General features: G+C 37.8%; 1 protein-coding gene and 1 long non-coding RNA gene across 2 annotated transcripts; both read left to right on the top strand.

The window, feature by feature from the left end:
• The first annotated feature begins 849 nt into the window (after positions 1–849).
• LOC101174225 (carbohydrate sulfotransferase 12-like) lies at positions 850–6,604 on the top strand. Its single transcript, XM_011487428.4, has 5 exons — positions 850–1,601; positions 1,875–2,029; positions 2,918–3,061; positions 3,140–3,447; positions 3,553–6,604. Exons 1-5 carry the CDS (start codon positions 1,499–1,501, stop codon positions 3,791–3,793), a joined length of 951 nt encoding a protein of 316 aa, XP_011485730.1. The 5' UTR covers positions 850–1,498; the 3' UTR covers positions 3,794–6,604.
• A 6,378-nt stretch (positions 6,605–12,982) lies between these two features.
• Positions 12,983–16,128, top strand: LOC144981307 (uncharacterized). The gene is made up of 5 exons (XR_013650923.1): positions 12,983–13,140; positions 14,598–14,732; positions 15,012–15,166; positions 15,748–15,891; positions 15,970–16,128. It is a non-coding gene; the product is annotated as an uncharacterized LOC144981307 (long non-coding RNA).
• The last annotated feature ends 8,156 nt before the right edge of the window (positions 16,129–24,284 follow it).

A 24,284-nucleotide genomic window follows, 5' to 3' on the forward strand; every position in this document is an offset into this window, starting at 1 on the left:
GGGCTTGGGACCGGGAAAGAAGTAGAGAAGGGAACAGGGAGCAGCCCGGAGTCGAACCCTGGTTTCACGGACGGAAGGAACTGGAGCTAGAGCTACTGGTGCTGGAAATATTCATGTTTTCTTTGTATGATTCTGACAAGCACGTAAATACTTCCTCTCTTCTTCTGAGGGAAAAGCGAGTTTAAGAAGCGTAAAGTTGCGCAGCGCCACCTTGTGTACAGGAGTATTTCTGTTTACATTAAGCGCCATCTAATGTCAGGGAATGAAATTGCATGTTCACTCGGCTCATCGTCAGCGAACATTGTCTGGGTATGAACACAAAAAGCGTGTTGAAAAACGCTGGCGAATAACAAGCGCCGATTTTCGTCCCGGTGTGTACGGCCCTTAACTCAGACCCTACTTCCCGTCATCCATCTGTTTACACTCTATTAGTAGCTTATAGCCCCACATATCCCCAACCTAACGTTGCAGCTACAACCTTTTTCCAACTGCACTTTTCATCTGCTCTCGATTCCCAAAGATTTATTTGGGGGGAAAAATGTCTACTTCTTTTTTTTCTGTTTTTTATGAAAGCTCCACTTATTTATCTCAAACTTCTGGTACTAAACAGGAACACTGGTTGTGATCTGAAGACTCTCTTTGGGAAAAAAATGTCAATAAAACTATTTTCAGAGATAGAATCAATGTATATTCACCAGTTTGGGTTAGAAACCAGCCTGATCCATGCTGTTCTCGACAGGCAGGTCAGGATTTCAATCAGTGTCAAAGACTGGCACACAACATTGGGTTACCGCATAAACTCACACACCCTCAGCTGTACAGAGAAGACAAAGGGGATCATTTTACCGTACATGTTTTCCTGCACACAGATCAGATAACTCATCTCAGCCAATAAGGAACCAGCCAATATTTCAACTTTTCTTTCTTGCACTGAAGAATGTTAAAACCTTTGTTCTTAATAGGTTGGTTCTGTTTGTACATGTCACTTCATCGTCACCTTTCTTTCTTTTAGTGAGCAGAAATAGAGATGTGACATAAGAGGGTGTTGCAATAGTTTTTACTGGTCCAATACAAACCTTGTTTACACCCATGTGCCACATGGAGGCACCTTGAAGTCTTGAACCTTTCAGTTTTCTCTCTTGAGCAGTATTTTGTCAAACAGGATTGAACAAGTCACGCCTACACCTGGATTAAAATTATCTACCATGCTTTTAGCTCCTTTATTTGAGCTCAACATCCTAATGAATAACTTCACTGTTTTGCTTTCTTAAGACACCTTAGGAGGATCACCAGGTCAGAAGTGGCTGCCTTTAATGGGGGTTTTGACTTTCTAACTTTCTGCATTTATTTTGATCTATTTGGATTTCCCCCCACAAATCTTCAGTTTGGTAAGTAACATTCTTCATGTGTGGTCTATTGATTCTTATGTAGACATTTAGATCTGACTTGCTTTCACTTTTTTTTAGTTCATTGGAAGTGAGTCGTAAATGAAACCATCATGAGATCAAATAAAGGACTCATGATTATCATTTTCATGTTGGGATGTACCTTTTTTATCACTTTGACAACTCATGGATGGGATTTTTACCAGCAAAATATAGGTAGGAATCATTCCTTTATTTACAAATCTTGTTGTAACTCCAGTGTTAAAAAACAAAAACCACAACTGTGTAATATCCTTATATGATGTAGTTCACTGCATGATATAAAATATTTTGATGTAAAAGTGCCTATACTGTAGTTCTATTTAATTCGACCTGGGCATTTGTGTATTTTGCTACTGTGAGCAATTTTTCTCTTCAGTACCTAGCCAAATGAGGACAAATCAATGATTTAGCTGAGCTTAAATGAAATATTTATTTCTGCTTTTGCAGCACTGAGGTCTACAAAAAAACAAGACTTAAGAAAGGATCTTCTGAGAAAATACTGTGCTGGTGTGAACCAAAGTTTGGATGATTTGAAGGACACAGACTTGAAAAATTTTATTGTGGATGACAAACACGGCATCATCTACTGTTATATTCCTAAGGTGACGTATTATACATCATCTGCATTCGCATTCATAAAGCTGCTGAAATGTTTTCTCCTATTTCTTTTCCTCTTTAAATTCTAGGAATGATAAGTCTTTTCCTGTCAAACTTAGAAAGACAAGAAAAGAGATTTTGCTCATTTTCACAATTTAGCCACGTAATAACTTATAAGGTAACAATTTTTTTCTGGAGATAACAGAATAAAATTATCACTCAATAAAAAAAAAGTCACAAAAATAGTTTTTTATTGGGGATCAATAGATGTTGCTAATATTCTAACTTAGAACAGCTGATTTGAAAGTTATTTCTGATTAACAAACGTCGTAAAATGTCCACCCAAGTTATTATTCAATAACAGCGTGCCATGCCTGCCACCATAGATGGTCATTCCACGAGCATGCATGGCCATGATGTTTTGACGTGTTACACTGGAACATGGATTATTTTGACATGTTTCTGTTTAAATAAACAGAAATGTGGAAAAAAAAAAAAATTTTCCAGTTGTGGGAAGAGAACAAGTACAAAAAACACACGAGCAATATACGTGGTCCAAGAAAACGTTGATTAGAAGGGTACCATTTGTGCAACAGTTTACAGTTAATACAGACTTTTTTCATTTCAGGTTATATTATAAATAATTCGAGCAGTATTTAGAAAAAACAAATCTATATATACCCAGGAAAAATATTGTTGCATTTTAGGCTAAAATGTTAAGCTAGGTCAAAAAGGAGCGGGAAAAAGCCTAAACAATGTTGTTTACAGTTGGCTATAAAAAAAATGAAACAGTGCAAGAATTTAAATACGAGTTTTTTCAAGATTTCAATTTGAAATGCTTTTAAAACACACACATCAACAAATACTTTAAAATATTGTTTTTTTTTTTGTAGGTGGCATGTACCAACTGGAAGAGGACCTTGATCGCTTTAAACTACAGTGAACCATATCCTGACCCTACGTCCTTTGAGCATAACTGGGTTCACGATTCTGAGAGGTTCCAGTACCTAAATGACTTTCCAAAGGCAGAGAGAGAGGTCTGTTTGTGCATCAATATTAGGAATGTCCTAAAAAGGATCACACAGAAGATTGACCTGTATTCATCTCTTTTACAGGCAAAACTAAAGCACTACACCAAGTTCCTGTTTGTCCGTGATCCATTTGTGCGCCTCATCTCTGCCTACAGGGACAAGATGCTGAATTACAACCAGTATTTTTATGAAGGCTATGTGAGACTTATCTTGCTACTTTATAAAAAACAGACTAAAATGACTTATAATCACAAGGTAGCCAAGAAAGAGGGTCTCCAGCCTTCATTCTATGAATTCATTCAGTACATACTGGACCCACGAACAGAAAAAAAAGAACCATTTGAGCCCCACTGGAGGCAGATGTATCGCCTGTGCCACCCCTGCCTCATTGAGTAAGGACACATTTACCAGAAATAACAGCTATAAGATACAGAATACATTAAATATAAAAAAATGTTTGAATGAAGATTTATGTACTGCCTTTTTTTCCTTCTCAGATATGACTTTGTTGGCCATCAAGAGAGTCTTCAAGAAGATGCTCAGGAGCTGCTGAAGATGTTAAAACTGGAAGATGATATTAAGTTTCCTCCTTCATATGAAAATATGACTTCTGGTAATTCTGTTATGGACTGGTATCAAAGTGTACCACTGGAAGACAGGAGGAAGCTGTACAGAATCTATGAAGAAGATTTTTTACTCTTTGGCTACAGAAGGCCAACTGAACTGCTGGATGACTGAGCTGATGTCAGAGCATTTACGGTGCTCAGTCACTTTAATATTTAAACTGCCTCCAAGTATTCAGTAGTAACACGTAACCCTTGTGCTATCCTAGGCACTTTAATGTTGGAAGTTGGGTGTTCTAGACCCACTAGACAGTGCGCTGAACCTTTTGTCTTCAATGATTTGTGATCTTCACTGGTGTCCATGGATTACATGAAATCTTTTCACCTTTATCCACCTTTGTCATGGTGGGGAGAACACGTCCATGTAAGGGTGGGGTCATCTTAGATAGCACAAGGTTTAATGCTTTTATAGTTTATTTTACAGGCATCCTAATTCAGTAGGTGTTCAGGAAAGCCTATTAAAAAGCCCCTAATCGTTTTTCAACTGTTAACAAAGACACCAAGGTACACAGTAGGTACACAGCTAGGATACCATACAGATTCCCATCATTTGAGCTCCTCTTCTCTAGGACCTCCTAATGTAGCTGTAATACACAACTTAACTTCATTCAGCCATTTTTTTCTGTTTTTGTAAGCTGGATTGCAGTAATATATACCATATACCAATTTAGATTTGATGTGGGTTTTTTTTAAAGGAAAACACAAAATAAAAAATGTTTAGCTTTTTCTCTTAAATTGGAATTTCAGTAATTTATTAGGGCATGAAACCCTTTGCCAATGTTTCCAGTGGTTTGCCAAGCAATAGGAGAAGCTAAAAAGTGTTACTTTTCATGCAACTGCCCCAACTTCTATAGCTGTGATATGTGAAAGTGAAGTTTTGAAAGTACAATTCCACGTCTGGAAATAAAAAAAGAATATTTATTTACTTAAGTACTTCCTAATTTTACATACTTTTTAAAATGCTATTTATCCTGTTTTTTTTAAAGAGCCATTGTTTGTGATTTAATTTGAATTATTATTTATTCTTCATTTGTGTTAATTTATTGAAGACGTGTGGGCTATAAGGCCTTATTTTACTTGAAAGCAAAATCCATTGATGTACAATATCAGTTCTACCTAATACAAGGGAAATGTTTTTTTGTTTTGTTTTTTAATATAGGGAGCACAGCTAAATACACTTTCATTTTTTACATATTTTAAACTATCATTTGGTATTATTTGAAGAGCCTTTTGTATTTGCAAAACATGAAAATATTATGTCTTTTTTTTATCCACCACAGTAATTCAAATAAAAGGGTATTTGCTTGGTCTGCTTTTGTTCCATGAAAATACAATCTAAACTGGTGTAAATGAGGCTCAAAAGGCAGACAACACATCAATGGAGTTAGTAAATTCAGTCTAGACACTGTCTGAGGATGACACTGAGCATGAAGTTGCGCTGAGTACCCACCATTTCCTTATGGCACTTACTGGGTGGTCATGATCTGCTCACTGTTGACCCTCATCTAGTTCACCCTGGTGGATCAATACCAATGTCAGGAATTTCACAGAACAGCTTTCATGACTTAGTTTCTTAGTCTACTTACTGTCAAGAAATATTTTTTTGAAGTTACTTTATTGATCCTTTAACTCTGTCACTTTTGTTCCAGTTTTTACTAGGGGTGTGCCAAAATATTGATATGGCGATATATCGCGATATTTAGTCCCGCGATTGATTCTCGAGACGTCTTCGTCAAGTATCGACCTTTTATTTACGTTTAAAGACCCTGTAAAACGTTATATTAACCATCCTTTGGTAAGACAATTCTTCGCAGGGTCGATAGGGGGCGCTCGTTGCGAGATTGGCTGTAGGTAGCGGGCAGACGAAGAAGAACAAAGATGGCGGGGGAAAAACAATGAGAAGCAAAAGCAGCTACTTAAAAGACGCGCCGGCAGCTTTGAAGCTGCATCAACGGAGTTGTGTGAGAAAGCCGTGGCTGTTGCTGGCCTGAAGCCGACACAGCCCAGCGCGGATACTTTTTTCCAGACGAAGCTACAGCCGTCTTCTGCGAGACAGAGCGCCGGCAATAACAAACGGAAAACGAAACGGGAGGTGGAGAACGAGGGATTTCGGTTCTTATTGAATGCATTAGAGCCACGCTTTGACATTCCCTCTCGGAAATACAGAAAAAAAGATCCCCTCGCTGTACGGCCAGACCAAAGTTATAGTTGAGATGGAAACGGAAGAAAGAGAGGCATCCATCAGTTAGACCCCCCCTTCTCCTTTAAGCAGAGGTAGACGGGCAGCTTGACGCTAAAAAGCCTGTGGTTCTCCAGAAAAACATGAACATTTAAACATACATCGTGTGCAGCTTTTCCCCAATCATGTTGTTCACAAAGATGTTTACTTTTAGATGCACTTTAAGTTCATGGATTTTATCCCTGGTCATTTATTTTGAAAGCAGTTTATGTCTTAAATAACTTAAAGAAAATTTCCTAGCTACTTGATTTTTACTTTTCTGGGAGAATTTAATTTTTGTTTACACCATATTTGCACTAAATGGTTTCTTATTTTTAACAAAGACAGTATAATTTGTTCACAGAATTAATATCTGATTAACAGCTATTTCTTTTAAATTAAGCAATGGCTATGCTTTTGTTTTTCAAAAGTTAATAACAATGTGCCTGGCAGCTACTTGACTTATTCATTTTTTATCCTGTTTACAGCTATTTTGTACTAATTAATGACACTGCTGTTCATGTTTAATATTGTTTAAACCAAATTTTACAGATATTTCCAAATGAAAATTGTGATTGTTTGTCAAAGACAGAGTATTACTGATTTCAGCAATGGTACACAAAAGTCTTATTCCTTACACCAAATAGGACATAAGTTGTTCATTATCATTGTGTTTAAAAAATAAATGGGGAAATATTTTCCAAAAAACATTTTTTCAAGTTCTTCTTTCTTAAAGTTTGATATATCGTGAGTTGTTAGAGACAAGATATATCGATTATCACAATATCGCCATATTGTGATAGTATCGTTATCGTGAGCAATGTATCGCAAATCGTATCGTATCGTGAGGTACCCAGTGATTCCCAGCCCTAGTTTTTACATTTTTTCTTTGCCACTAGAGTAACTTTACAACCATTTACGCAATAACATCATTCCATTCTGCTCCATTCTGAAGCAGAGAAGAGCAGCTTTGTGTTGAGATGTAGTACTTTAAAGTAGCGAAGTCCTTGTGCAAACAACATAAATCAGCTGATTCTGTTGGCGGAGAAAAGAGGCTTTGCAACAACACTATTCCATATGATAGGTCACCTTCTTCTGCATCAGAATTAGAGTATTTACGTTGATCGCAGTAGTAGTTGAAGAGCTACGGTGTGTCAAAGAGCGTGTGTCAGAATTCCCCAGTGACATCTCTGGTGTCACAAAGAAGAATGCAAACTCGTTTTTTCTCAAACTACAAGAAAAAACAAAATCAGTGTTTCATGTTGGAATTATGGATTATGTGATAATTGAATAGGACGATGTCTGACAAGGGGCATAGCAAACCGGAGATTTGCATGTGTAAAAGAGAGAAACCTTAACATTTCAATGTCAGTTACAATGACTTTAATGTCTGTTCTTGTCTTACAGACATAAAATAGAATGCAGGACACTCTGCGGGTTCAAACTGTTAAACTTTTATTCCTTCGTTGCTCTCTGACATACATTGCAGTTCCAGTCATTCATCAACTACTTCTTTGTGCTCTTTTACCCATCAGTCCCTTCATGCTCAACTTACCAGTGCCCTCTACTGGTTACTTCTAACATTACAATGACTGTACTCACAATGACACAAACTTAATTTGTTAGTCAAAAGCAGGATGAAACTAACTCTACTGACACTAGCTTGTTTGGTTTCTCATCATATCATCAGATATGCAACCATACCCTCCATAACCTGTACACACAAACAACAGGTCGCCTCACATTCCTTTAAGGAACATTGCCTCTTCAAATTGTTTGGATATCGCTAATCAAACTATCGTGATGAAAAGCTTCTACTATTGTAACCCTTGTGCTATCCTAGGCACTTTAACATTGGAAGTTGGGTCATCTAGACCAGTGTTTTTCAACCTTTTTTGAGCCACGGCACACTTTAACCTTGACAAAAGTCCCACGGCACACCAGCATCCAAAAAATAAATAAAAAATTAAAAATAGGAAAAGCTCAGAGTCTGTATTGATCTACGGCCCCTCTCCAATCTTAAATGCATTTTTTGTGATAATTGTTGCAGAAAAAGCTGGAAGCTGCAGTTGTTTTTTTCTAAAAGATGTATTAAAAGTCACGAAAAGATTGAAAAGCTGTTTGATGTGTGTTCGTTGTTTTAAGACGTTAAGAGGAGAGACTCCTTGTGCGTTAAGACACTGTCACTTTAACCCAATGCATCATGGGAGATGTAGTGCCGAAAATCCACCGACCACAGACAGACAAGCGTCTCTGAGCTTCATGGTTTTGTTCACTTATTCCACGGTCTGACACCGGATTCTGTGGAAAGCTACGCAGCTAAATACGAGCTTTAGTTGCTATTTTTGTTAGAACTGAGAGACTTATGAGCTAAATTGAAACAAGGAAGTGACTTTAAGCACTTCTGATTGGTCAGACTGATGACATGTCATTAAGCCTCCAATGCAGGTTGGAAGGGGTAGAGGAAGGTTTCAGGTGTGTCATGTGAAAAAAAAAAGTGTCGGCAAGAATGAAGGAAAGCTATTGAAGACTGGTGGGAGCATCCATGTTGTTGGCTTAGATCAGGGGTCAGCAGCGTTTATGACATGAAATGCCAATTCCAAATTTTCTCCTTAACAACTGTGCCATCACAAACTATACTGCCAACTCTTGATACAAAGAAAATACAAGAACATTTCCAATACATCTGGAATTTTATTTAATTTCCAAACAGCAGGTCAAATGGCTGAACATATTTTGACATTAACTCAAAGAAGTACTTTCATGAAAATATTGCACAAGGAAAACAGGCCATGTTGAAATAGTATTGTTTGTTTGTTCGTTTGTTTAAAAAAAGAGTTATGCATTTGTGATGTGTCATACCTACAGCAATAAGACTGGATACGTCAGAACAAAATACCAGAAATATTTCTAAGAACTTTACAACCATTTACGTGGGAAAAATAACTTTGTGTGGCCTGAGGTAAGATCAAAGTAACAGAAGCTTGCTAGGTAGTTAGTGTGAACCCTGCCCCTGCTTTTAAGTGCTGACCTCAGCAATCTAAGCCACTTGTAGTTTGTTACTTTGAGTTGCAAGAAGGCTTCAGAGTGGTCAGTTTTTAACCAACTGCAAGTGGGGCTGAGCACATGCTCAATGTCCGAAAACACCTGCTTGTGTAGATATGTAGACCCAAAGACACGCCGCTGCACATGTGCAATCGGAAACAGCTGAATATCCAGGTGTAGATGCCCAGCAGTTGAGAATGTACACTGTTTACTAAGTTCTGTAAATTTCCTCATCAACATTGTTGAACTTTTCAGCTCGATCAGCTGCATCTCCATATTTTCTGTACCTATCCAGTCTATTAAAGTAGCTTCCAAATTATGCTTTTTAAAGCTGTCAGGCTTGATCAGGTAGGAGAACATGGGTCAATATCTTTTGAAATCCACAAATCAAGTTGTTATCTAATTCTCCAGTTCTTGCATGTGCAGGGATATTGCAGAGCTGTTGATGCTCTGGTGTAGGGACACTCTCTGCTGTGGGAAATAGTGGAAAGTGGTGGTAAAAATCTAACTTGAGAAACTACCAGGTTACTAGCAAATGCCATCCATGTGTCAAACGTGTCTAGAAGTGTTTGTCCTGCTCCTTGTAGTTTGAGCTTGAGCTTGTTGAGGTGTCCTGTGATGTCTGCAAGAAACATCCGGTTTACAATCCACCTCTCGTCCTAAAGTTCTGAATACTTTTGGTCCTTTTCAGGTAGAAAAGTCTCAACAGTATCAAGGCAGCTGACGAATCACTCCAGAAATTTTCTGCAGCTCAACCATCTCACTGCTGAGTGTCTGTGCTGTCCAGCTCCGCCAACAGAGATGGAAACTGCCAGTGCATCAATGCTGATGCATTGATTGCTTTACAATGAAGTTTACAAACTTTGCCACTGTCAGGACAGAGCTCAGGGCTGGACTCAGATGCAGCGTTTAAGAGCTTTAATCTGATTGCTAAGGCTATGGCACAGGATAAAACCAAGCAAACTGGCTCAGGACAAAGGGAGACTCATACTATTTAAGACATGAGGAAGAGAAACCTAAGTGGAAACAATCAGGGAAGATTAAACAGTCACACCTGTAGGGAACAGACAAGGGCAGGAAGTAACAAGGCCTGAAATGAGAACAGAGTTAGTGAGACAACACAGGTGACAGACATTGACCAAAAGTGTACAACTCATGAAATAAGACTGACGAGACATGACAGCCACTGATGCTAAAACATCACCCAGGTCTGAATTAGATAGTTTGGGGCAGAGATTTTTCTGGAGTTTTATAATAGGGGTTACTAGCAGTCATTGGTTTCAAACAGCAAAGTTCCTCCTCGACGTCTGAATCTGAGTACCTTGCCATCACTGCTAAATGCGGGATATCATTCACATCTAAGCTCTCATCGAGCGTGATGCTAAACTCCATACGCGAAGTTGTTAATCCCAACTGTTTGCTGATCTTGGACCTTTTCAGACATTTCAGTAATATATCGCTGCACACTTTTGGCTGATATTGGGATAGTTTCTTTATTTGGCAAGATTTCAACTACTGTAACTAAGAAAAGCTTCGTTAATGAATTTGCCATCAGTGAATAGGTTTCCATGTTTTGCAATGCAATGTGACAACTTGCTTCTGTCGCAGTATTTTTAGAGGTGGTAAAATGTTCCAGGGTACTTGCCTGTTTCACATACTTTGACACAGCAAGTTTTTTTGACTCTGTCTTATCCGCTTTGTCTTTAAGTATCTTCCTGTGTTTAGTCTCGAAGTGCAGCCTGATACTTGATGTTCGGCACACATTTTCACAACATAAGGTACACACAGCACGGTCTTTCAAATTTATAAGAGTGTTATACTAAGACCTTCAGAAGGATACAACAATAAAGAGCTACAGCAGATGGCGTTGTAGAAAGGCAAAACTGTAAACGCATGATTTTGTTATCAAATTTCTATCAGAGCAAGATTGACAAAAGGCTTTTGGGATTCATTAAGTCTAAAACTTGCTTGCAAAATGACGATGTTCAGTCATGCTACTGTACAAACTTGCAATGTTGTCATGCAAGACCAGAAGATTGTTGGGGAAACTGTGCAGTTACCACACCTTCTGCTGCAAAGATAAGGGTAACATAACAAGTAGCTTTTATGAATTTTAGTCAGTGTAGAAACCTCAGAGACAGAAAGTGACAAGGAATCATCTGCTTTGTCACTTTTTCTTGAGTTTTAGCAGAGTCAGGTTTCCCTCCTCTTTTACCATCCCTTTGTGTGGGCTGTAGAGGTTTGCTCATTTTTCGCCCTCCGCCCGTAGGGGCAGTTATGACAAAGGCACATTAACACAGATAGAGAACGATGTGCGTTTCAGCACGTAAAAGACGCAGTGTGAAAGAAGACGCCCAGAAAAAGAAAGCTGAGAGTTTAAACCTGAGATTTTAACGTTCAGGTCTTATTTCTCCATAACTATTCTAAAGGAGACAACTAAAACATAAACAACCATAGATGGCAAAGCAAACAGTATCTGAAATGTAAGAGCAGTACTTTGCATACGTAACTCAACAGCAGCAATTGTCATCTTCTGGCCAAGTCTTTTTTTTTGGTAGCTGATGCATATTGTGGATAAAACAGAGTCTGGTGTGTTGAGCCTGCTTTGACCCTATAAGGACAAATCTCCATGCCCCCCGCTGACATCTCCGTGCAATCTACTGACAAGGCCAAAGTGATGAAAAGGAGAGGCACCTCACATACAGGATTTTTGGTCTATGTTTGGTTTTGTACTTAAACCTTAAACTATCTGGACTTGTTCGAGTCTTCGTACTCCTGAGTTTATCTCTGCTGGCTACCAGGTCATCTTATTTTAGATTAGAACTGTGTTTTATGTTTAACCCTTGTGCAATCCTAGGCACTTTAACATCGGGAGTTGGGTCATCTAGACCCACTAGACAGTGCTCTGAACCTTTTTTCTTCAATGATTTGTGATCTTCATTGGTGTCCATGGATTACATGAAATCCTCTCCACCTTTATCCACCTTCGTCATGGTAGGGAGAACACGTCAATGTAAGGGTGGGGTCATCTAAGATGGCACAAGGGATACGGGAGTTATGGCCCCAGCACATTATAAAAGCTCTAGTTTACATTCAATAAGAAAGAGTGCGTGTTTGCCCAAACATGGTTGATATAATTCAATGAAAATACAGTATATGAAACAGATTCAAAAAGTCTCTTAGAGTCAAAGGAAATCACTTTTGGGTGTTGGAATTTAAAGACCCACTCTGATCGTCTTTTGACACATTTTAAAAGCGTCCCCAGTGGTCTTTTATTTATGATTACGTCGTTTTTGACCAAAATAAAAAAAAAAAAAAAAAAAACTTTTGTAGAACATAGTGTCTGCAGAGCGGCAGGCATTCATAAGAAATTTGCTTCTAAGTTGTGGGTGGGACTGTTGCTGCACAGCAACCTCACCTCCCTTCCCCTACTTGTTACTGAGAGGTCTTGCTAGCTTACAGCCACTCAGACCCTCAACAAATTATCTTAGCTATACAGTTATTTCGTTTTGACCGAGATGCCAGCTCAGACGAGGAAAATAAAGACGTACATGGATCTATTTGTCAACAATTTAATGCACCAGAATGGAGAGCAGCCACCCGTTATATTACATACATCACAAAAAAGCTCAAAAAAATGATTTTTTTTTTTACTGCTCCTGATTCTCAGTGATTTGGAAAAAGAAATATTCAGGTAATATTGTTTTTTTTATTATCACTTTTCAGTTTAAAAACATACAAAAACCCTTTATGTCTTTTACACATTACAGGCAGATCTCATTTGTACAGGTTTCAGCCTTTTTTCCTCTTATTTTTTTACAGCATAAAGAAATGTGGGTGTGGCCTAAGTGGGTGTTGCAGTTGTTTTTTACAGATCCTTGTAAACCAGTCAACCTTGTTCACACCCCATTGCCACATGGAGGCAGCTTGAAATCTTCATTTTTGTCTGTTCAGCTGTAAACAGGATACAACAAGTCACGTCTACAGCTGCAGAAACGTAACTGCGGTGCTTTTAGTTCCTGTTCTCCAGCTCAAACACCCAAGCTTACTAAGCCGCTCATGCTGTGAGGAGTATCATTAAAGAAGTTGCCGCTTTGCACTCAGTATTTTTTGATATATATATATTTTTTGCAGTGACAAAAAAAATAACTTGTATTCATATTATTTATCTGGAAAGTCTTCACATGGATTCAGTTTTGGTAAGTAACATCCCTCTTTTAAAGACTGCCGCAGTCCATCTTCGGCAGATTGAAATAATGTAAATGCACTGATCTTTGAGAGTTTGGACTAAACGTGTCCAACATAGAAAAGTCTTATTTGTATTAGAAAGGAATAGATTAAAAATGATTGAAATACTCTGTAAGTTAGATCTAAAAGAATTAAGAATAAACAATGACTTTTTGGGGATATTTTTGCTTCAACACATGACTAGTTGTTAGACACCCTATGTTTTGTCTCTTGTCCTTGGCAAGAGGTCACAATTGTTAGCAGCATTAAAAAACTTCCAATGTAAAAAAAATTAAATTCAAAGATAAGGGTCAAAAAATGTATAAATCAACTTATTGGAAAGATTTAAAGTTGTTTTCCATAGAAATCCGCACAAATCATCATATGTGTGTCTTCTGCTTTAATTATGAATTAAATCCCTCAATAACACCCCTTTTGACTCCAATAGCCATGGTGAATAATGCAGTAGTTCCACACATGGTTGGGTAAGCTTGACATCTTATGATATTTTAGATGCTACCGATGCCCCCCCCCCCCCCCCCCCCCCCCCCCGTCACATCCTAATCCATCTGAGCAAAGGGCGCCTAACATTGCCGCACCTCAGTCATGTGCGTATTTCTGTCGCATGTATGATCTTCTTCGGGTTGTACTGGAACAACATTTCATATTTCAGTGTAAGCTGTCCATATGACAATAAACATGATTCTGATTCTGAAAAATGTCCATTTTCCTGTAGCCACAGCTGAAGAACGTCAACATGTCTATTATAATACTAAAAGTCAGAAATGCTCATACCATGTTGTTAACTCAGTCTCGTGTGAACTCTGTCAGATCATTGTCAGCACTGTCAGGTGTATGTTTTCAGGGGTTTTTTTGATATAAAAAAAGATTTCTTCAGTTTGTTGGTTGAGACATAAAGGATTATCAGATCTAAATCTTTTTTTTGTCTCTTTTGTCTTTTATTCTTTTAAGAATTGTTTTCTATGTAAAGATAAAGGTTGGAAAATGTCATTTTTTTAAATCTGTGCTTTCAAAAAAGTGTGAAATTAAGCCTTTAGTATAAATATTGCATTTTATCATATGTCAGAGTACCTAAATGCTATTGCAAAATAATTCCAAACTAGAAAATCTTGTTGGGCTATTATAATTGTGTAATCCGATACTTTGAGTGTGTCTCACGTAAATCAATGCAATGAAGTTACCAGGTGAATTTGTTAAAAATGTTTTTTAACTTCCAACTTTACCCTTTACACAGTGAAATAGCACAAATCTAGATAAATATGTAACCCCTTATCAATTTGGTGTAATGTTGAAGAGTTTTTCTGAAGCCGTTTTGTCCCTTCTCTCAAAAATCAGTGCAAAACACTTTCATTTTATTTATGGAGAATTTTAAATCTAACTTGCTTTCATTTTTACTGTGACTTTTTAGTTCATTAGAAGGGGAATGTGAAGTACAACATCATGAGATCAAATAAAGGATGTCTGAATCCCATTTTCCTGTTGGGAGTCATGGTTTTTATCACTTTGACAACTCATGGATGGGATTTTTACCTGCAAACCTTGGGTATGAACTTTTCTTTTATTTGAAAACCTTGTTACTACAGAGTGTTAGGAAGCCCTCAAGTGTCTAACTTTCTTGCCATTGTAAAAGCATTTTCCTTCAAAAATGTTGAGCCAGAGCTTTGACTCCAGTGTAGTATTTATTTAACCTCACTGGAACATTTTAATTCTGTTTGGAGATAAACTAAGGTAAACTTAGACAAACTTTAGCAGCTAAATCTACGTTTACTAGAGAGGAATGAATGATTTTCAAATTTTAAAAGATTTATTTCTGTGTTTGCAGCACTGAGGTACACAAAAAAACAAGGTTTTAGAAAGGATCTTCTGAGAAAATACTGTAAAGGTGGAAACCAAAGTTTGGATGACTTGAAGGACTCAAACTTGACAAATGTTATTGTGGATGACAAACACGGCATCATCTACTGTTACATTCCAAAGGTGACATATCATCTGCATTCACATTCATTAAGCTGTGCAAATGTGTGCTAAATGTTTCAACCTCTGTTTTTAGCTTAACATAAAATAGAAATTTTTATTTTTAAGTTCATAACTATAGAAATTTGTTGCTATTCTATGCTAAATATTAAGCTAAGAGAACAATGTTATCAAGACAATTTTGACTGAAAGTACACTATCTGTGTTATAAACAAATATTGCAAACTGTTTCCATTTAAATAAATAAATACATCAAAGGAAAAGGAAAGAAATAAAAATAAGGTTAAATGTTAGTTTTAGGCTAACAGTGTTAAGCTAGGTGAAAATGGGAATAAATGTAAACATCGCTATGTATACGAGTTTTTTTGGTTGGTTTGGTTTTTTTGGTAGGATTGTTAGCAAATAGTGACAAGCAGATGTTTTCTTATGTTTTTTATTTTAATTTAAAATACTTTTAACCTTTAAATTGAGTTCGGGTTAAAATTGACCTGTTTGAAACTGTGAAAATGGGTCCATTTTGTCCAGAACACAATCTAAGGGTTAAAACATCAACAATTTCATCAGCGGGTTTATATTTTCTGCAGGTGGCATGTACCAACTGGAAGAGGACCTTGATCGCTTTAAACTACAGTGAACCATATCCTGACCCAATGTCCTTCGAACATGAATGGGTTCACGATTCTGAGAGATTCCAGCACCTAAATGACTTTCCAAAGCCAGAGAGAGAGGTCAGTTTGTTCATCAACGTTAGGATCGTCCTGAAAATGATCAAATAGAGGTTTGATGTGTATTCATTTGTTCTGCAGGCAAAACTAAAGCACTACACCAAGTTCCTGTTTGTCCGTGATCCATTTGTGCGCCTCATCTCTGCCTACAGAGACAAGCTGCTGAATTACAACCAGTATTTTTATGAAGGCTATGTGAGACTTATCTTGCTACTTTATGAAAAACAGACCAATATAACTTATAGGGAGCTAGTTTAGCTCGTGCTGGTTTGCGGCACCTTCCGTCCGTGAAACCCGGGTTCGACTCCAGGCTGCTCCCTGTTCCCTTCTCTACCTCTGCCGGTTCCAAGCCCGGTTTGAGGAGGTTGCGTCAGGAAGGGCATCCGGCGTAAAACATTGCCAAGTTTCCCATGCGACTTGTTCGCTGTGGCGACCCCTGATGGGAAAAGCCGAAAGAGAAACAGACCAATATAACTTATAATCATGAGGTGGCCAAGAAAAAAGGTCTCCAGCCTTCATTCTATGACTTCATTCAGTATATACTGGACCCACGAACAGAAAAAAAAGAACCATTTGAGCCCCACTGGAGGCAGATGCATCGTCTGTGTCACCCCTGCCTCATTGAGTAAGGACATATTTACCTAAATTAACAACTATAACGTACAATTCGTTATCAAACTGAGAAAAACTGCCAATTTTCTTTCTTCTCAGATATGACTTTGTTGGCCATCAAGAAAGTCTTCAAGAAGATGCTCAGGAGCTGCTGAAGATATTAAAGCTGGAAAACGATATCAAGTTTCCTTCCTCATATAAAAATATGACCTCTGCTGATTCTGTTATGGACTGGTTTCAAAGTGTACCACTGGAAGACAGGAGGAAGCTGTACAGAATCTATGAAGAAGACTTTTTACTCTTTGGCTATAGAAGGCCAACTGAACTGGTGGATGACTGAGCTGATGATAGGACTCCTTCTGTGCTCATTCACCGTAATATTGAAACTGTCTCCAAGTATTTGGTTAGTGAGATTTAAATGTTTAATTCTTGTATTTTGTACCTTACTTCACTAAATGTTCATCCTTTGACAAAGTCATTTTTTCTACTGCGCAAAACACAAAAATACACAGTTGGAACACAGCTACAGTTATCAGACAGACTTCCTTCTGTGATAAACCACCTAACTGTGGCTCGGCATTCACTGGAGTGTAACCCTTGTGCTATCCTGGGCACTTTAACATTGGGAGTTGGGTCATCTAGACCCACTAGACAGTGCTCTGAACCTTTTTTCTTCAATGATTTGTGATCTTCACTGGTGTCCATGGATTACATGAAATCTTTCCACCTTTATCCACCTTTGTCTTGGTAGGAAGAACACGTCAATGCAAGGGTGGGGTCATCTAAGATAGCACAAGGGTTAAAGCTATCATATAATGTTTTTAAGCTAGGCTATTTTAGCAACATTATACACACTCACACTTTGTTTTTTTATTCTTTTACATTTTATAGGAGAAATTTTAAAAGAAGAAATTAACATTCCTTAAGAATAAATGTGAATATTTATGTCTGTCTGCACTTTACTAACTTTATTCCAACTTTGTCACAAAATATCTTCAAACCTTTTTATAGAAGACCAACCATAGAAACTAGTCAATTTCCAAGTATCTTCTTTTAAAACCAAAAGAACAAGTATTTATTATTAAGTTTTACAGATGGTTTATTTAATCAGTATTTGTTAATTAGTTTTTAAATAACAGTTTTTTTAACATTATTTTTCTATCCACTATAGGAATTCAAATGAAAAATGTGAAAATGATCATTTTCCTCTGTCTTATCAAAATAAATGGGGTTTTTCTTTGTCTTGGGGGACATGTTCTTCATGTGTCATTTTTCTAACAATGCAACTGATAAATGTTCTATACCTTTCTGTAAAGTTGATTTAATTGTGTTTAACTTTAAAGCAGCAAAGTTCACCTTATCATTTATTCTAGTTTGAACACTGTTGCACATATTTTCAATCAATTCAATTCAATTCAATTTTATTTGTATAGCCCAAAATCACAACAACAGTCGTCTCGATGGGCTTTGAAGTAAAACATGAACTCAAAAGGATCACGAATACAAAGAGTTCAATAGGAAAATACTAAAATGAACTAACAAACTGACTAAGCTATACTGGCATCCCTGCCCTTAGACCCCCCTTTGCGGTAAGGAAAAACTCCCAAAAAAAACCGGATTCCGGAAAAAACGAAGAAACCTCAGGGGTGACCACATGAAGGAGGGATCCTCCCCCAGGACGGACACTAAAACCTACCATGACTCAATCCATATGGTAACTTCCAGTTTTGATTCAATTTTTGATTTATTTTATTTTGAAATTATTTTTTTATGGTATTGTTTGATTTGATTCTGGTTTGATCCTAGGAATGGCAATTGATTGTCTCACCTCTACATGATTGGGAGTTAGCTTGTTCATAGAAAGCAAAAATAATAGGCTCCACCTTCATTAGGGAAGGGCTGGACTGGTGTCAGGGGTTGGGCTCCCTTCTTTTTTTGCATTCAGGAAAAATGAATTTGCATTGTAGTGTATAGAAGTGTCTGTTGCTTGCTTTTGCACTGAGACACCTGTATGTTTGAGATCTGAAATGTTTGTGAATGTGTTGGTATATTTGCATGATACATCTAAAGCTGTGCCTTTGCGTCTGTGTGTATGTAGCTTTATCTAGACTCCAGCTTTACATGTACAGTATGTATCAATGTGTTTGTGTATATATTTGAGTGTGCTTGTACACAAAAATTCAGCCTTTTTGTGAATTTTACAAATGATGTCACTCTGAAACCTCAAGCAGTAAAACGCTTCATTGTCAAAGACTGTCTACATGTAAGCCAATATTCCAATTTGATACCAAATGATTTGAAATTCTTAATTAGACACTGCCAGGTAAGGTTGGAATCAGACATTTGGTATATTTAATATTGATTTTTCATATTCTAATATTTTAAAACATTACTTGCAACCACTTGGTGAATCAATGACAAATCGGTGTCATTTATCACCTGGTCACAGTCTGTTAATCTGAATTACATCCCCAGAACTTTGTAAACTCATCCAAATTTTCTTGGAGAATATAGACGTTGAGCAGTCAAATGAGCCTCATGGTTCTATTTGTTGAATGGCGACAGTAAATGGTCAGTGGCGTATACTTGTATAGTACTTTCCTCCCTTGCTTTAACTTACTTACTTTAGCCAATGTTAAAGTGCCTAGGATAGCACAAGGGTTACACAGCTCTTCAAAAAAAATAAACCCAGGTTATTCTTTCAACGTCATCCATGTCTTCTGAATCTCAGCAATGAGACTGTAAAAATATAGATACTCTGTAGCTCCTTGAATTACCTTTAGTGTAAACCTGACATATTACCACTGAGTCTATTGTGTCTATTATATTTTGCCTACTGCATTTGGTTCTGAATGGCATTCTAAGAAAACGCTTCCCAAGGACCTGAATCTGCTTTCTCGGTACACGGCTTGTTTGCATCACCCTTTCCAATTCCATCTAGTCTTTCCAGATTTGTTTTAAACACGGAAACAAAAAACACTTTCTTGTATCTGGCTTCTTTTTCTAAATGCATTTTCATCACGGTTGAGTTGCAGTTCATCTACTGAAAAAAAGATAAAGACATTAGATACTGACAAACAAGGCTCAGATAAGGGGCAAAGATAAACAAATCAACAAAATAAAATAAAAGGCTTCACCCTTTAATGACCCACTCCAAGGAAAATCATGGTGACTTGGGTGTTTACATTATTTTCACTGCTGTAGCTCTTCAACTGCTGGGGCAACCAACGTAAAGTGTCCTCTGGATGTGGAGTGTTGCATAACAGTGCAAATCTGATACAAAAAGCCCTTTTTCTTTGCTTCAGAATCCTCTGACGCAGATTTGCATAAATGGAAGAGTTACGGTATGTCAAAGAGCGTGTGAACGTGTGTGTTGCTAGCAACAGCTCCAGTGTTTTACTGGATGTTTTACATCCACAATCCTATTCCCCTATGCACACACACATTCACACACAGATAGCGGCTCTGCTGCCGAACACTGGCGCCAACTTCAACCACCAGGAGCAATGTGGGGGTTCAGTGTCTTGTCCATGGACACTTTGACACATAGGCGGTCAAGGCGAGAACTGAACCTGCGACTTTCTGATTGGATGTCAAACGCTCTACCTTTGCACCCCAGCATGCTATCGAAACCTTTTGCACAGTCTTGCAGAGTTTGCTCTTCATTCTGAATAGTAAACAACTGCATGAGTAGTTCTATGTTCACACTGATCACGATATGCATGTGAGGGGCGTCTATATCCAATGTTGAGTCTATGCACGGATGCGATGAGAGGTTCTGCGGTCCATTTTGAGCAGCTGGCGGAGTGCAATGCTCAAGCAACATTGCATTCCGGGTGAGACAGCAATGTGTTTTGGCTGCGCAGTGAGTTATATTCTGACGCTGGTTGTTTCCAGAGTTCAAATATCTGAAACTTGGCAAAGATTTGCGCTGCATTAACCATCAAGAACTCATCATCAGTAGGATTGTGTCGTTAATGTGAACAGCGGTAACAGTCAAAAATCATGGGGGGAAAGCTTTTATGCTAGCATGCTCCTAAATGATGTTTTTCTGGTCTAGAGAAAAAATAAAAACTTCACCCACTTTTAATTTTTGATTATTTTCCTTTGCAGACTAATGCAGGTAGGCAAGTTGTGAAACACAGCAACAGAACTACAGCTGAAAGCGGTTGTCATTCAGACACAGCTCCTGCAGTAGATAGGACTGGGAGTCCTCCGCATGATCTCATAAACTAAGGTGACATTCTTGCTGATGCATTTAACCCTTGTGCTATCCTATGACCCCACCCTTACATTGACGTGTTCTCCCTACCATGACAAAGGTGGATAAAGGTGAAGAGGATTTCATGTAATCCATGGACACCAGTGAAGATCACAAATCATTGAAGAAAAAAGGTTCAGAGCACTGTCTAGTGGGTCTAGATGACCCAATTCCCAATGTTAAAGTGCCTAGGATAGCACAAGGGTTACACCAGATCTTCAAAAAAAATAAACCCAGGTTATTCTTTCAACGTCATCCATGTCTTCTGAATCTCAGCAATGAGACTGTAAAAATATATATACTCTGTAGCTCCTTAAATGACCTTTAGTGTAAACCTAACATATTACCACTGAGTCTATTGTGTCTATTATATTTTGCCTACAGCATTTGGTTCTGAATAACATTCTAAGAAAACGCTTCCCAAGGACCTGAATCTGCTTTCTCGGTACACCGTTTGTTTGAATCACCCTTTCCAATTCCATCTAGTCTTTCCAGATTTGTTTTAAACACGGAAACAAAAACACTTTCTTGTATCTGGCTTCTTTTTCTAAATGCATTTTCATCACGGTTGTGTTGCAGTTCATATACTGAAAAAAAGATAAAGACTTTAGATACTGACAAACAAGGCTCAAGTGGGGAAAAGATAAACAAAGCAACAAAATAAAATAAAAGGCTTCACCCTTTAATGACCCACTCCAACGAAAATCATGGTTTAGGTGGGGTTTTTTTCTTGTGCCATTTTGACGTATGTTAAGAAAATTAAGTCTTAATTTGCATTTCTGAGTATTTATTTAATTGAATTGTTGTAGATCATGAGCAGACAGAAAAAAAAGGCTGTTGGAAAAAGCTTGTAGCAGTGACGTAGGTGCCACAAGCTCCCTGCTCTGCTCCCTTCTGATATGCAACACTAAACGTAAAGTGTTGCATATCAGTGCAAAGCCGATATTAAAAGCCGCTGTCAGAATCATCTGATTCATTTTGAAGATGTAAATGATCAAGGAGTAATGATAGGTCAAAGGGGTGTTGCCAGCTGCATATCTGGTGTTGAAGGGATACAAAATAAATTTGATTTGATTTGAAATGGTTTATTTCAAGCAATCAAATAGGAATACACAAAAGCAATACAATCATCAATTATACATTCATACAACGACGAATCAAACTTAGGATAATAAGACATATTAATAAATATTGCTTGAAAGGGAGTGGAAGGAAGTGAACTTATATAATCTCACCCCTGTAAAGAAAGATATGAACAGTTTTTAAAGAAAATTCCTAGCTTATGATTTTGTGTCACAATACCTTCTTACAGGTGGGTATGTACAACATCTGCTCAGGGCCATAAATACTCCACGAAAAATAAAACTGCCAGGGTTTTGTTTTTACAGAGTCGTTCTGTTATTGTTTCTGTCGCACAGACGCTGTTTTTTTCTTTTTAATACTACAAGAAACAACTTGGTTTCCTCCTCTTAGGTGGAGCACAAGGTGGAAGGAGGACTCCTACAATCCATCATGTAGTTTGACTAATCTGTACTGAGACTGAGGAGGAAAAAAACTTACTTCATTGCACTATGTGCACCATGAAACAAAGGCGTGTCTTTCAAAATCAGGTGACAGTGTTCATCTATTTTCAAATGAAGTCGGATTCACCAAGCAAGTCTACAGCTGGATCAATAATAATAATTATAATAAACTTTATTTATATAGCACTTTTCGAAATCCAGATTACAAAGTGCTGTACAGTTAATATGAGACAAAATCAGTGTTAAAAACAGTTTCCAGTATGGAGAAATAAAACCAGCACACATATGAGATGGTGATAGTGGTTAGAATCAATAAAATAGATAAATCAGTAAAATCAATAAAATCAAGAAAACAATGAAATCGATAAAATCAATAAAATCAATAAAATACAATGTTTAGATTTAAGAACCAATAAAATCATTAAAAGCACACCTGAAGAGGTAAGTTTTTAAAAGAGATTTAAATACTGGTAGGGACCCAGCGAGCCTGATCTCTTCAGGGAGACTGTTCCAGAGTGTTGGGGCTCTTACAGCAAAGGCCCTATCTCCCCTGGTCTTCAATCTAGATTGTGGGATTGTTAAAAGGCCTTTTGCCAAAGATCTAAGATTGCGACCAGGTACGTAAGGAGTGAGGAGATCGGCTATATATTCAGGGGCCAGACCACAGAGTGCTTTAAAAGCAATCAATAAAATCTTAAAATCTATTCTAAAACGGACTGGGAGCCAGTGCAAAGACGCTAAAACTGGAGTGATGTGGTCTCTCATTCTGGTTCCAGTTATGAGTCTGGCGGCAGCATTTTGGACTAACTGGAGTTGATACACACTCTGCTGTGAAAGGCATGTGTAGAGTGCGTTACAATAGTCCAAACGGGAAAAAATGAAAGCATGAATCACCATCTCAAGACATTTTTTTGATAGGAGGGGGGTTATCCTGTATAACCTATGTAGTTGCCAGAAACAAGATTTGACCACTGATTTAACATGTGTCTCCAGATTAAGATCAGTATCAAAAATCACCCCCAGATTTCTGCAGCTTGAAGAAACATTGTTCGATAGAGACTCCAATTTCGAAGCCACACCATGTCGGGCCTCAACTGAACCAAAAATTATCACATCAGTTTTGTCCATGTTCAACTGCAGAAAATTTTGGGCCATCCAGGTTTTAATATCAGCAATGCAGCTATTGAGATTATTTAAAAGACCAAGGTCACCAGGTTTAAAAGATAAGTACAGTTGCGTATCATCGGCATAAAAATGAAAATTAAGGTTATGTTGGCGTATTATCTCCCCCAGTGGTAACATGTAAATTGAAAATAGCAGAGGTCCCAGTACCGAACCCTGGGGAACGCCACATGTCATTTTCACCTTGGATGAGCAAGAATTGCCGATGAAAACATTAAAAAACCTGTCCGATAAATAAGAATAAAACCAGTTAAAAACTGTGCCAGAAAACCCAACCCAAGATTTTAAACGTTGTAATAAAATGGAGTGGTCCACTGTATCAAATGCTGCACTGAGATCTAAAAGAACTAAAATCGATATTTTTCCTGAGTCTGCAGCCATTAAAAGGTCATTCATTACTCTCAGCAAGGCAGTCTCTGTGCTGTGGTTGGCCTTAAACCCAGATTGAAGGGTCTCAAATAATTTATTTTTATTTAAAAAGGAAATTACCTGCTCAGCTACTAGCTTTTCCAGGATCTTAGCCAAAAAAGGTAGTTTTGAAATTGGTCTGTAATGCTCAAAGCAACTTGGGTCCAGGGAGGGTTTTTTCAATAGTGGCTGAATCATAGCAGCCTTAAAATCATCTGGGACTGTGCCAGTTGAAAGAGATGTGTTCATTAAGAACAGTATGTGGGAGCTGACAGATCCATATATTTCTTTAAAAAATCTAACTGGCATAATGTCCAGAGAGCAATGGCATGGTTTCATTTTATAAACAATCTCAGAAAGAGTGTTGGGGGAGATTGCCTGAAAGTCTTCAAAGATCACTGTGGGTCTTG

The sequence above is a fragment of the Oryzias latipes genome, chromosome 18, assembly GCF_053564925.1.
Source record: "Oryzias latipes strain Hd-rR chromosome 18, Olatipes_Hd-rR_3.1".
NCBI classification, from domain to species: domain Eukaryota; kingdom Metazoa; phylum Chordata; class Actinopteri; order Beloniformes; family Adrianichthyidae; genus Oryzias; species Oryzias latipes.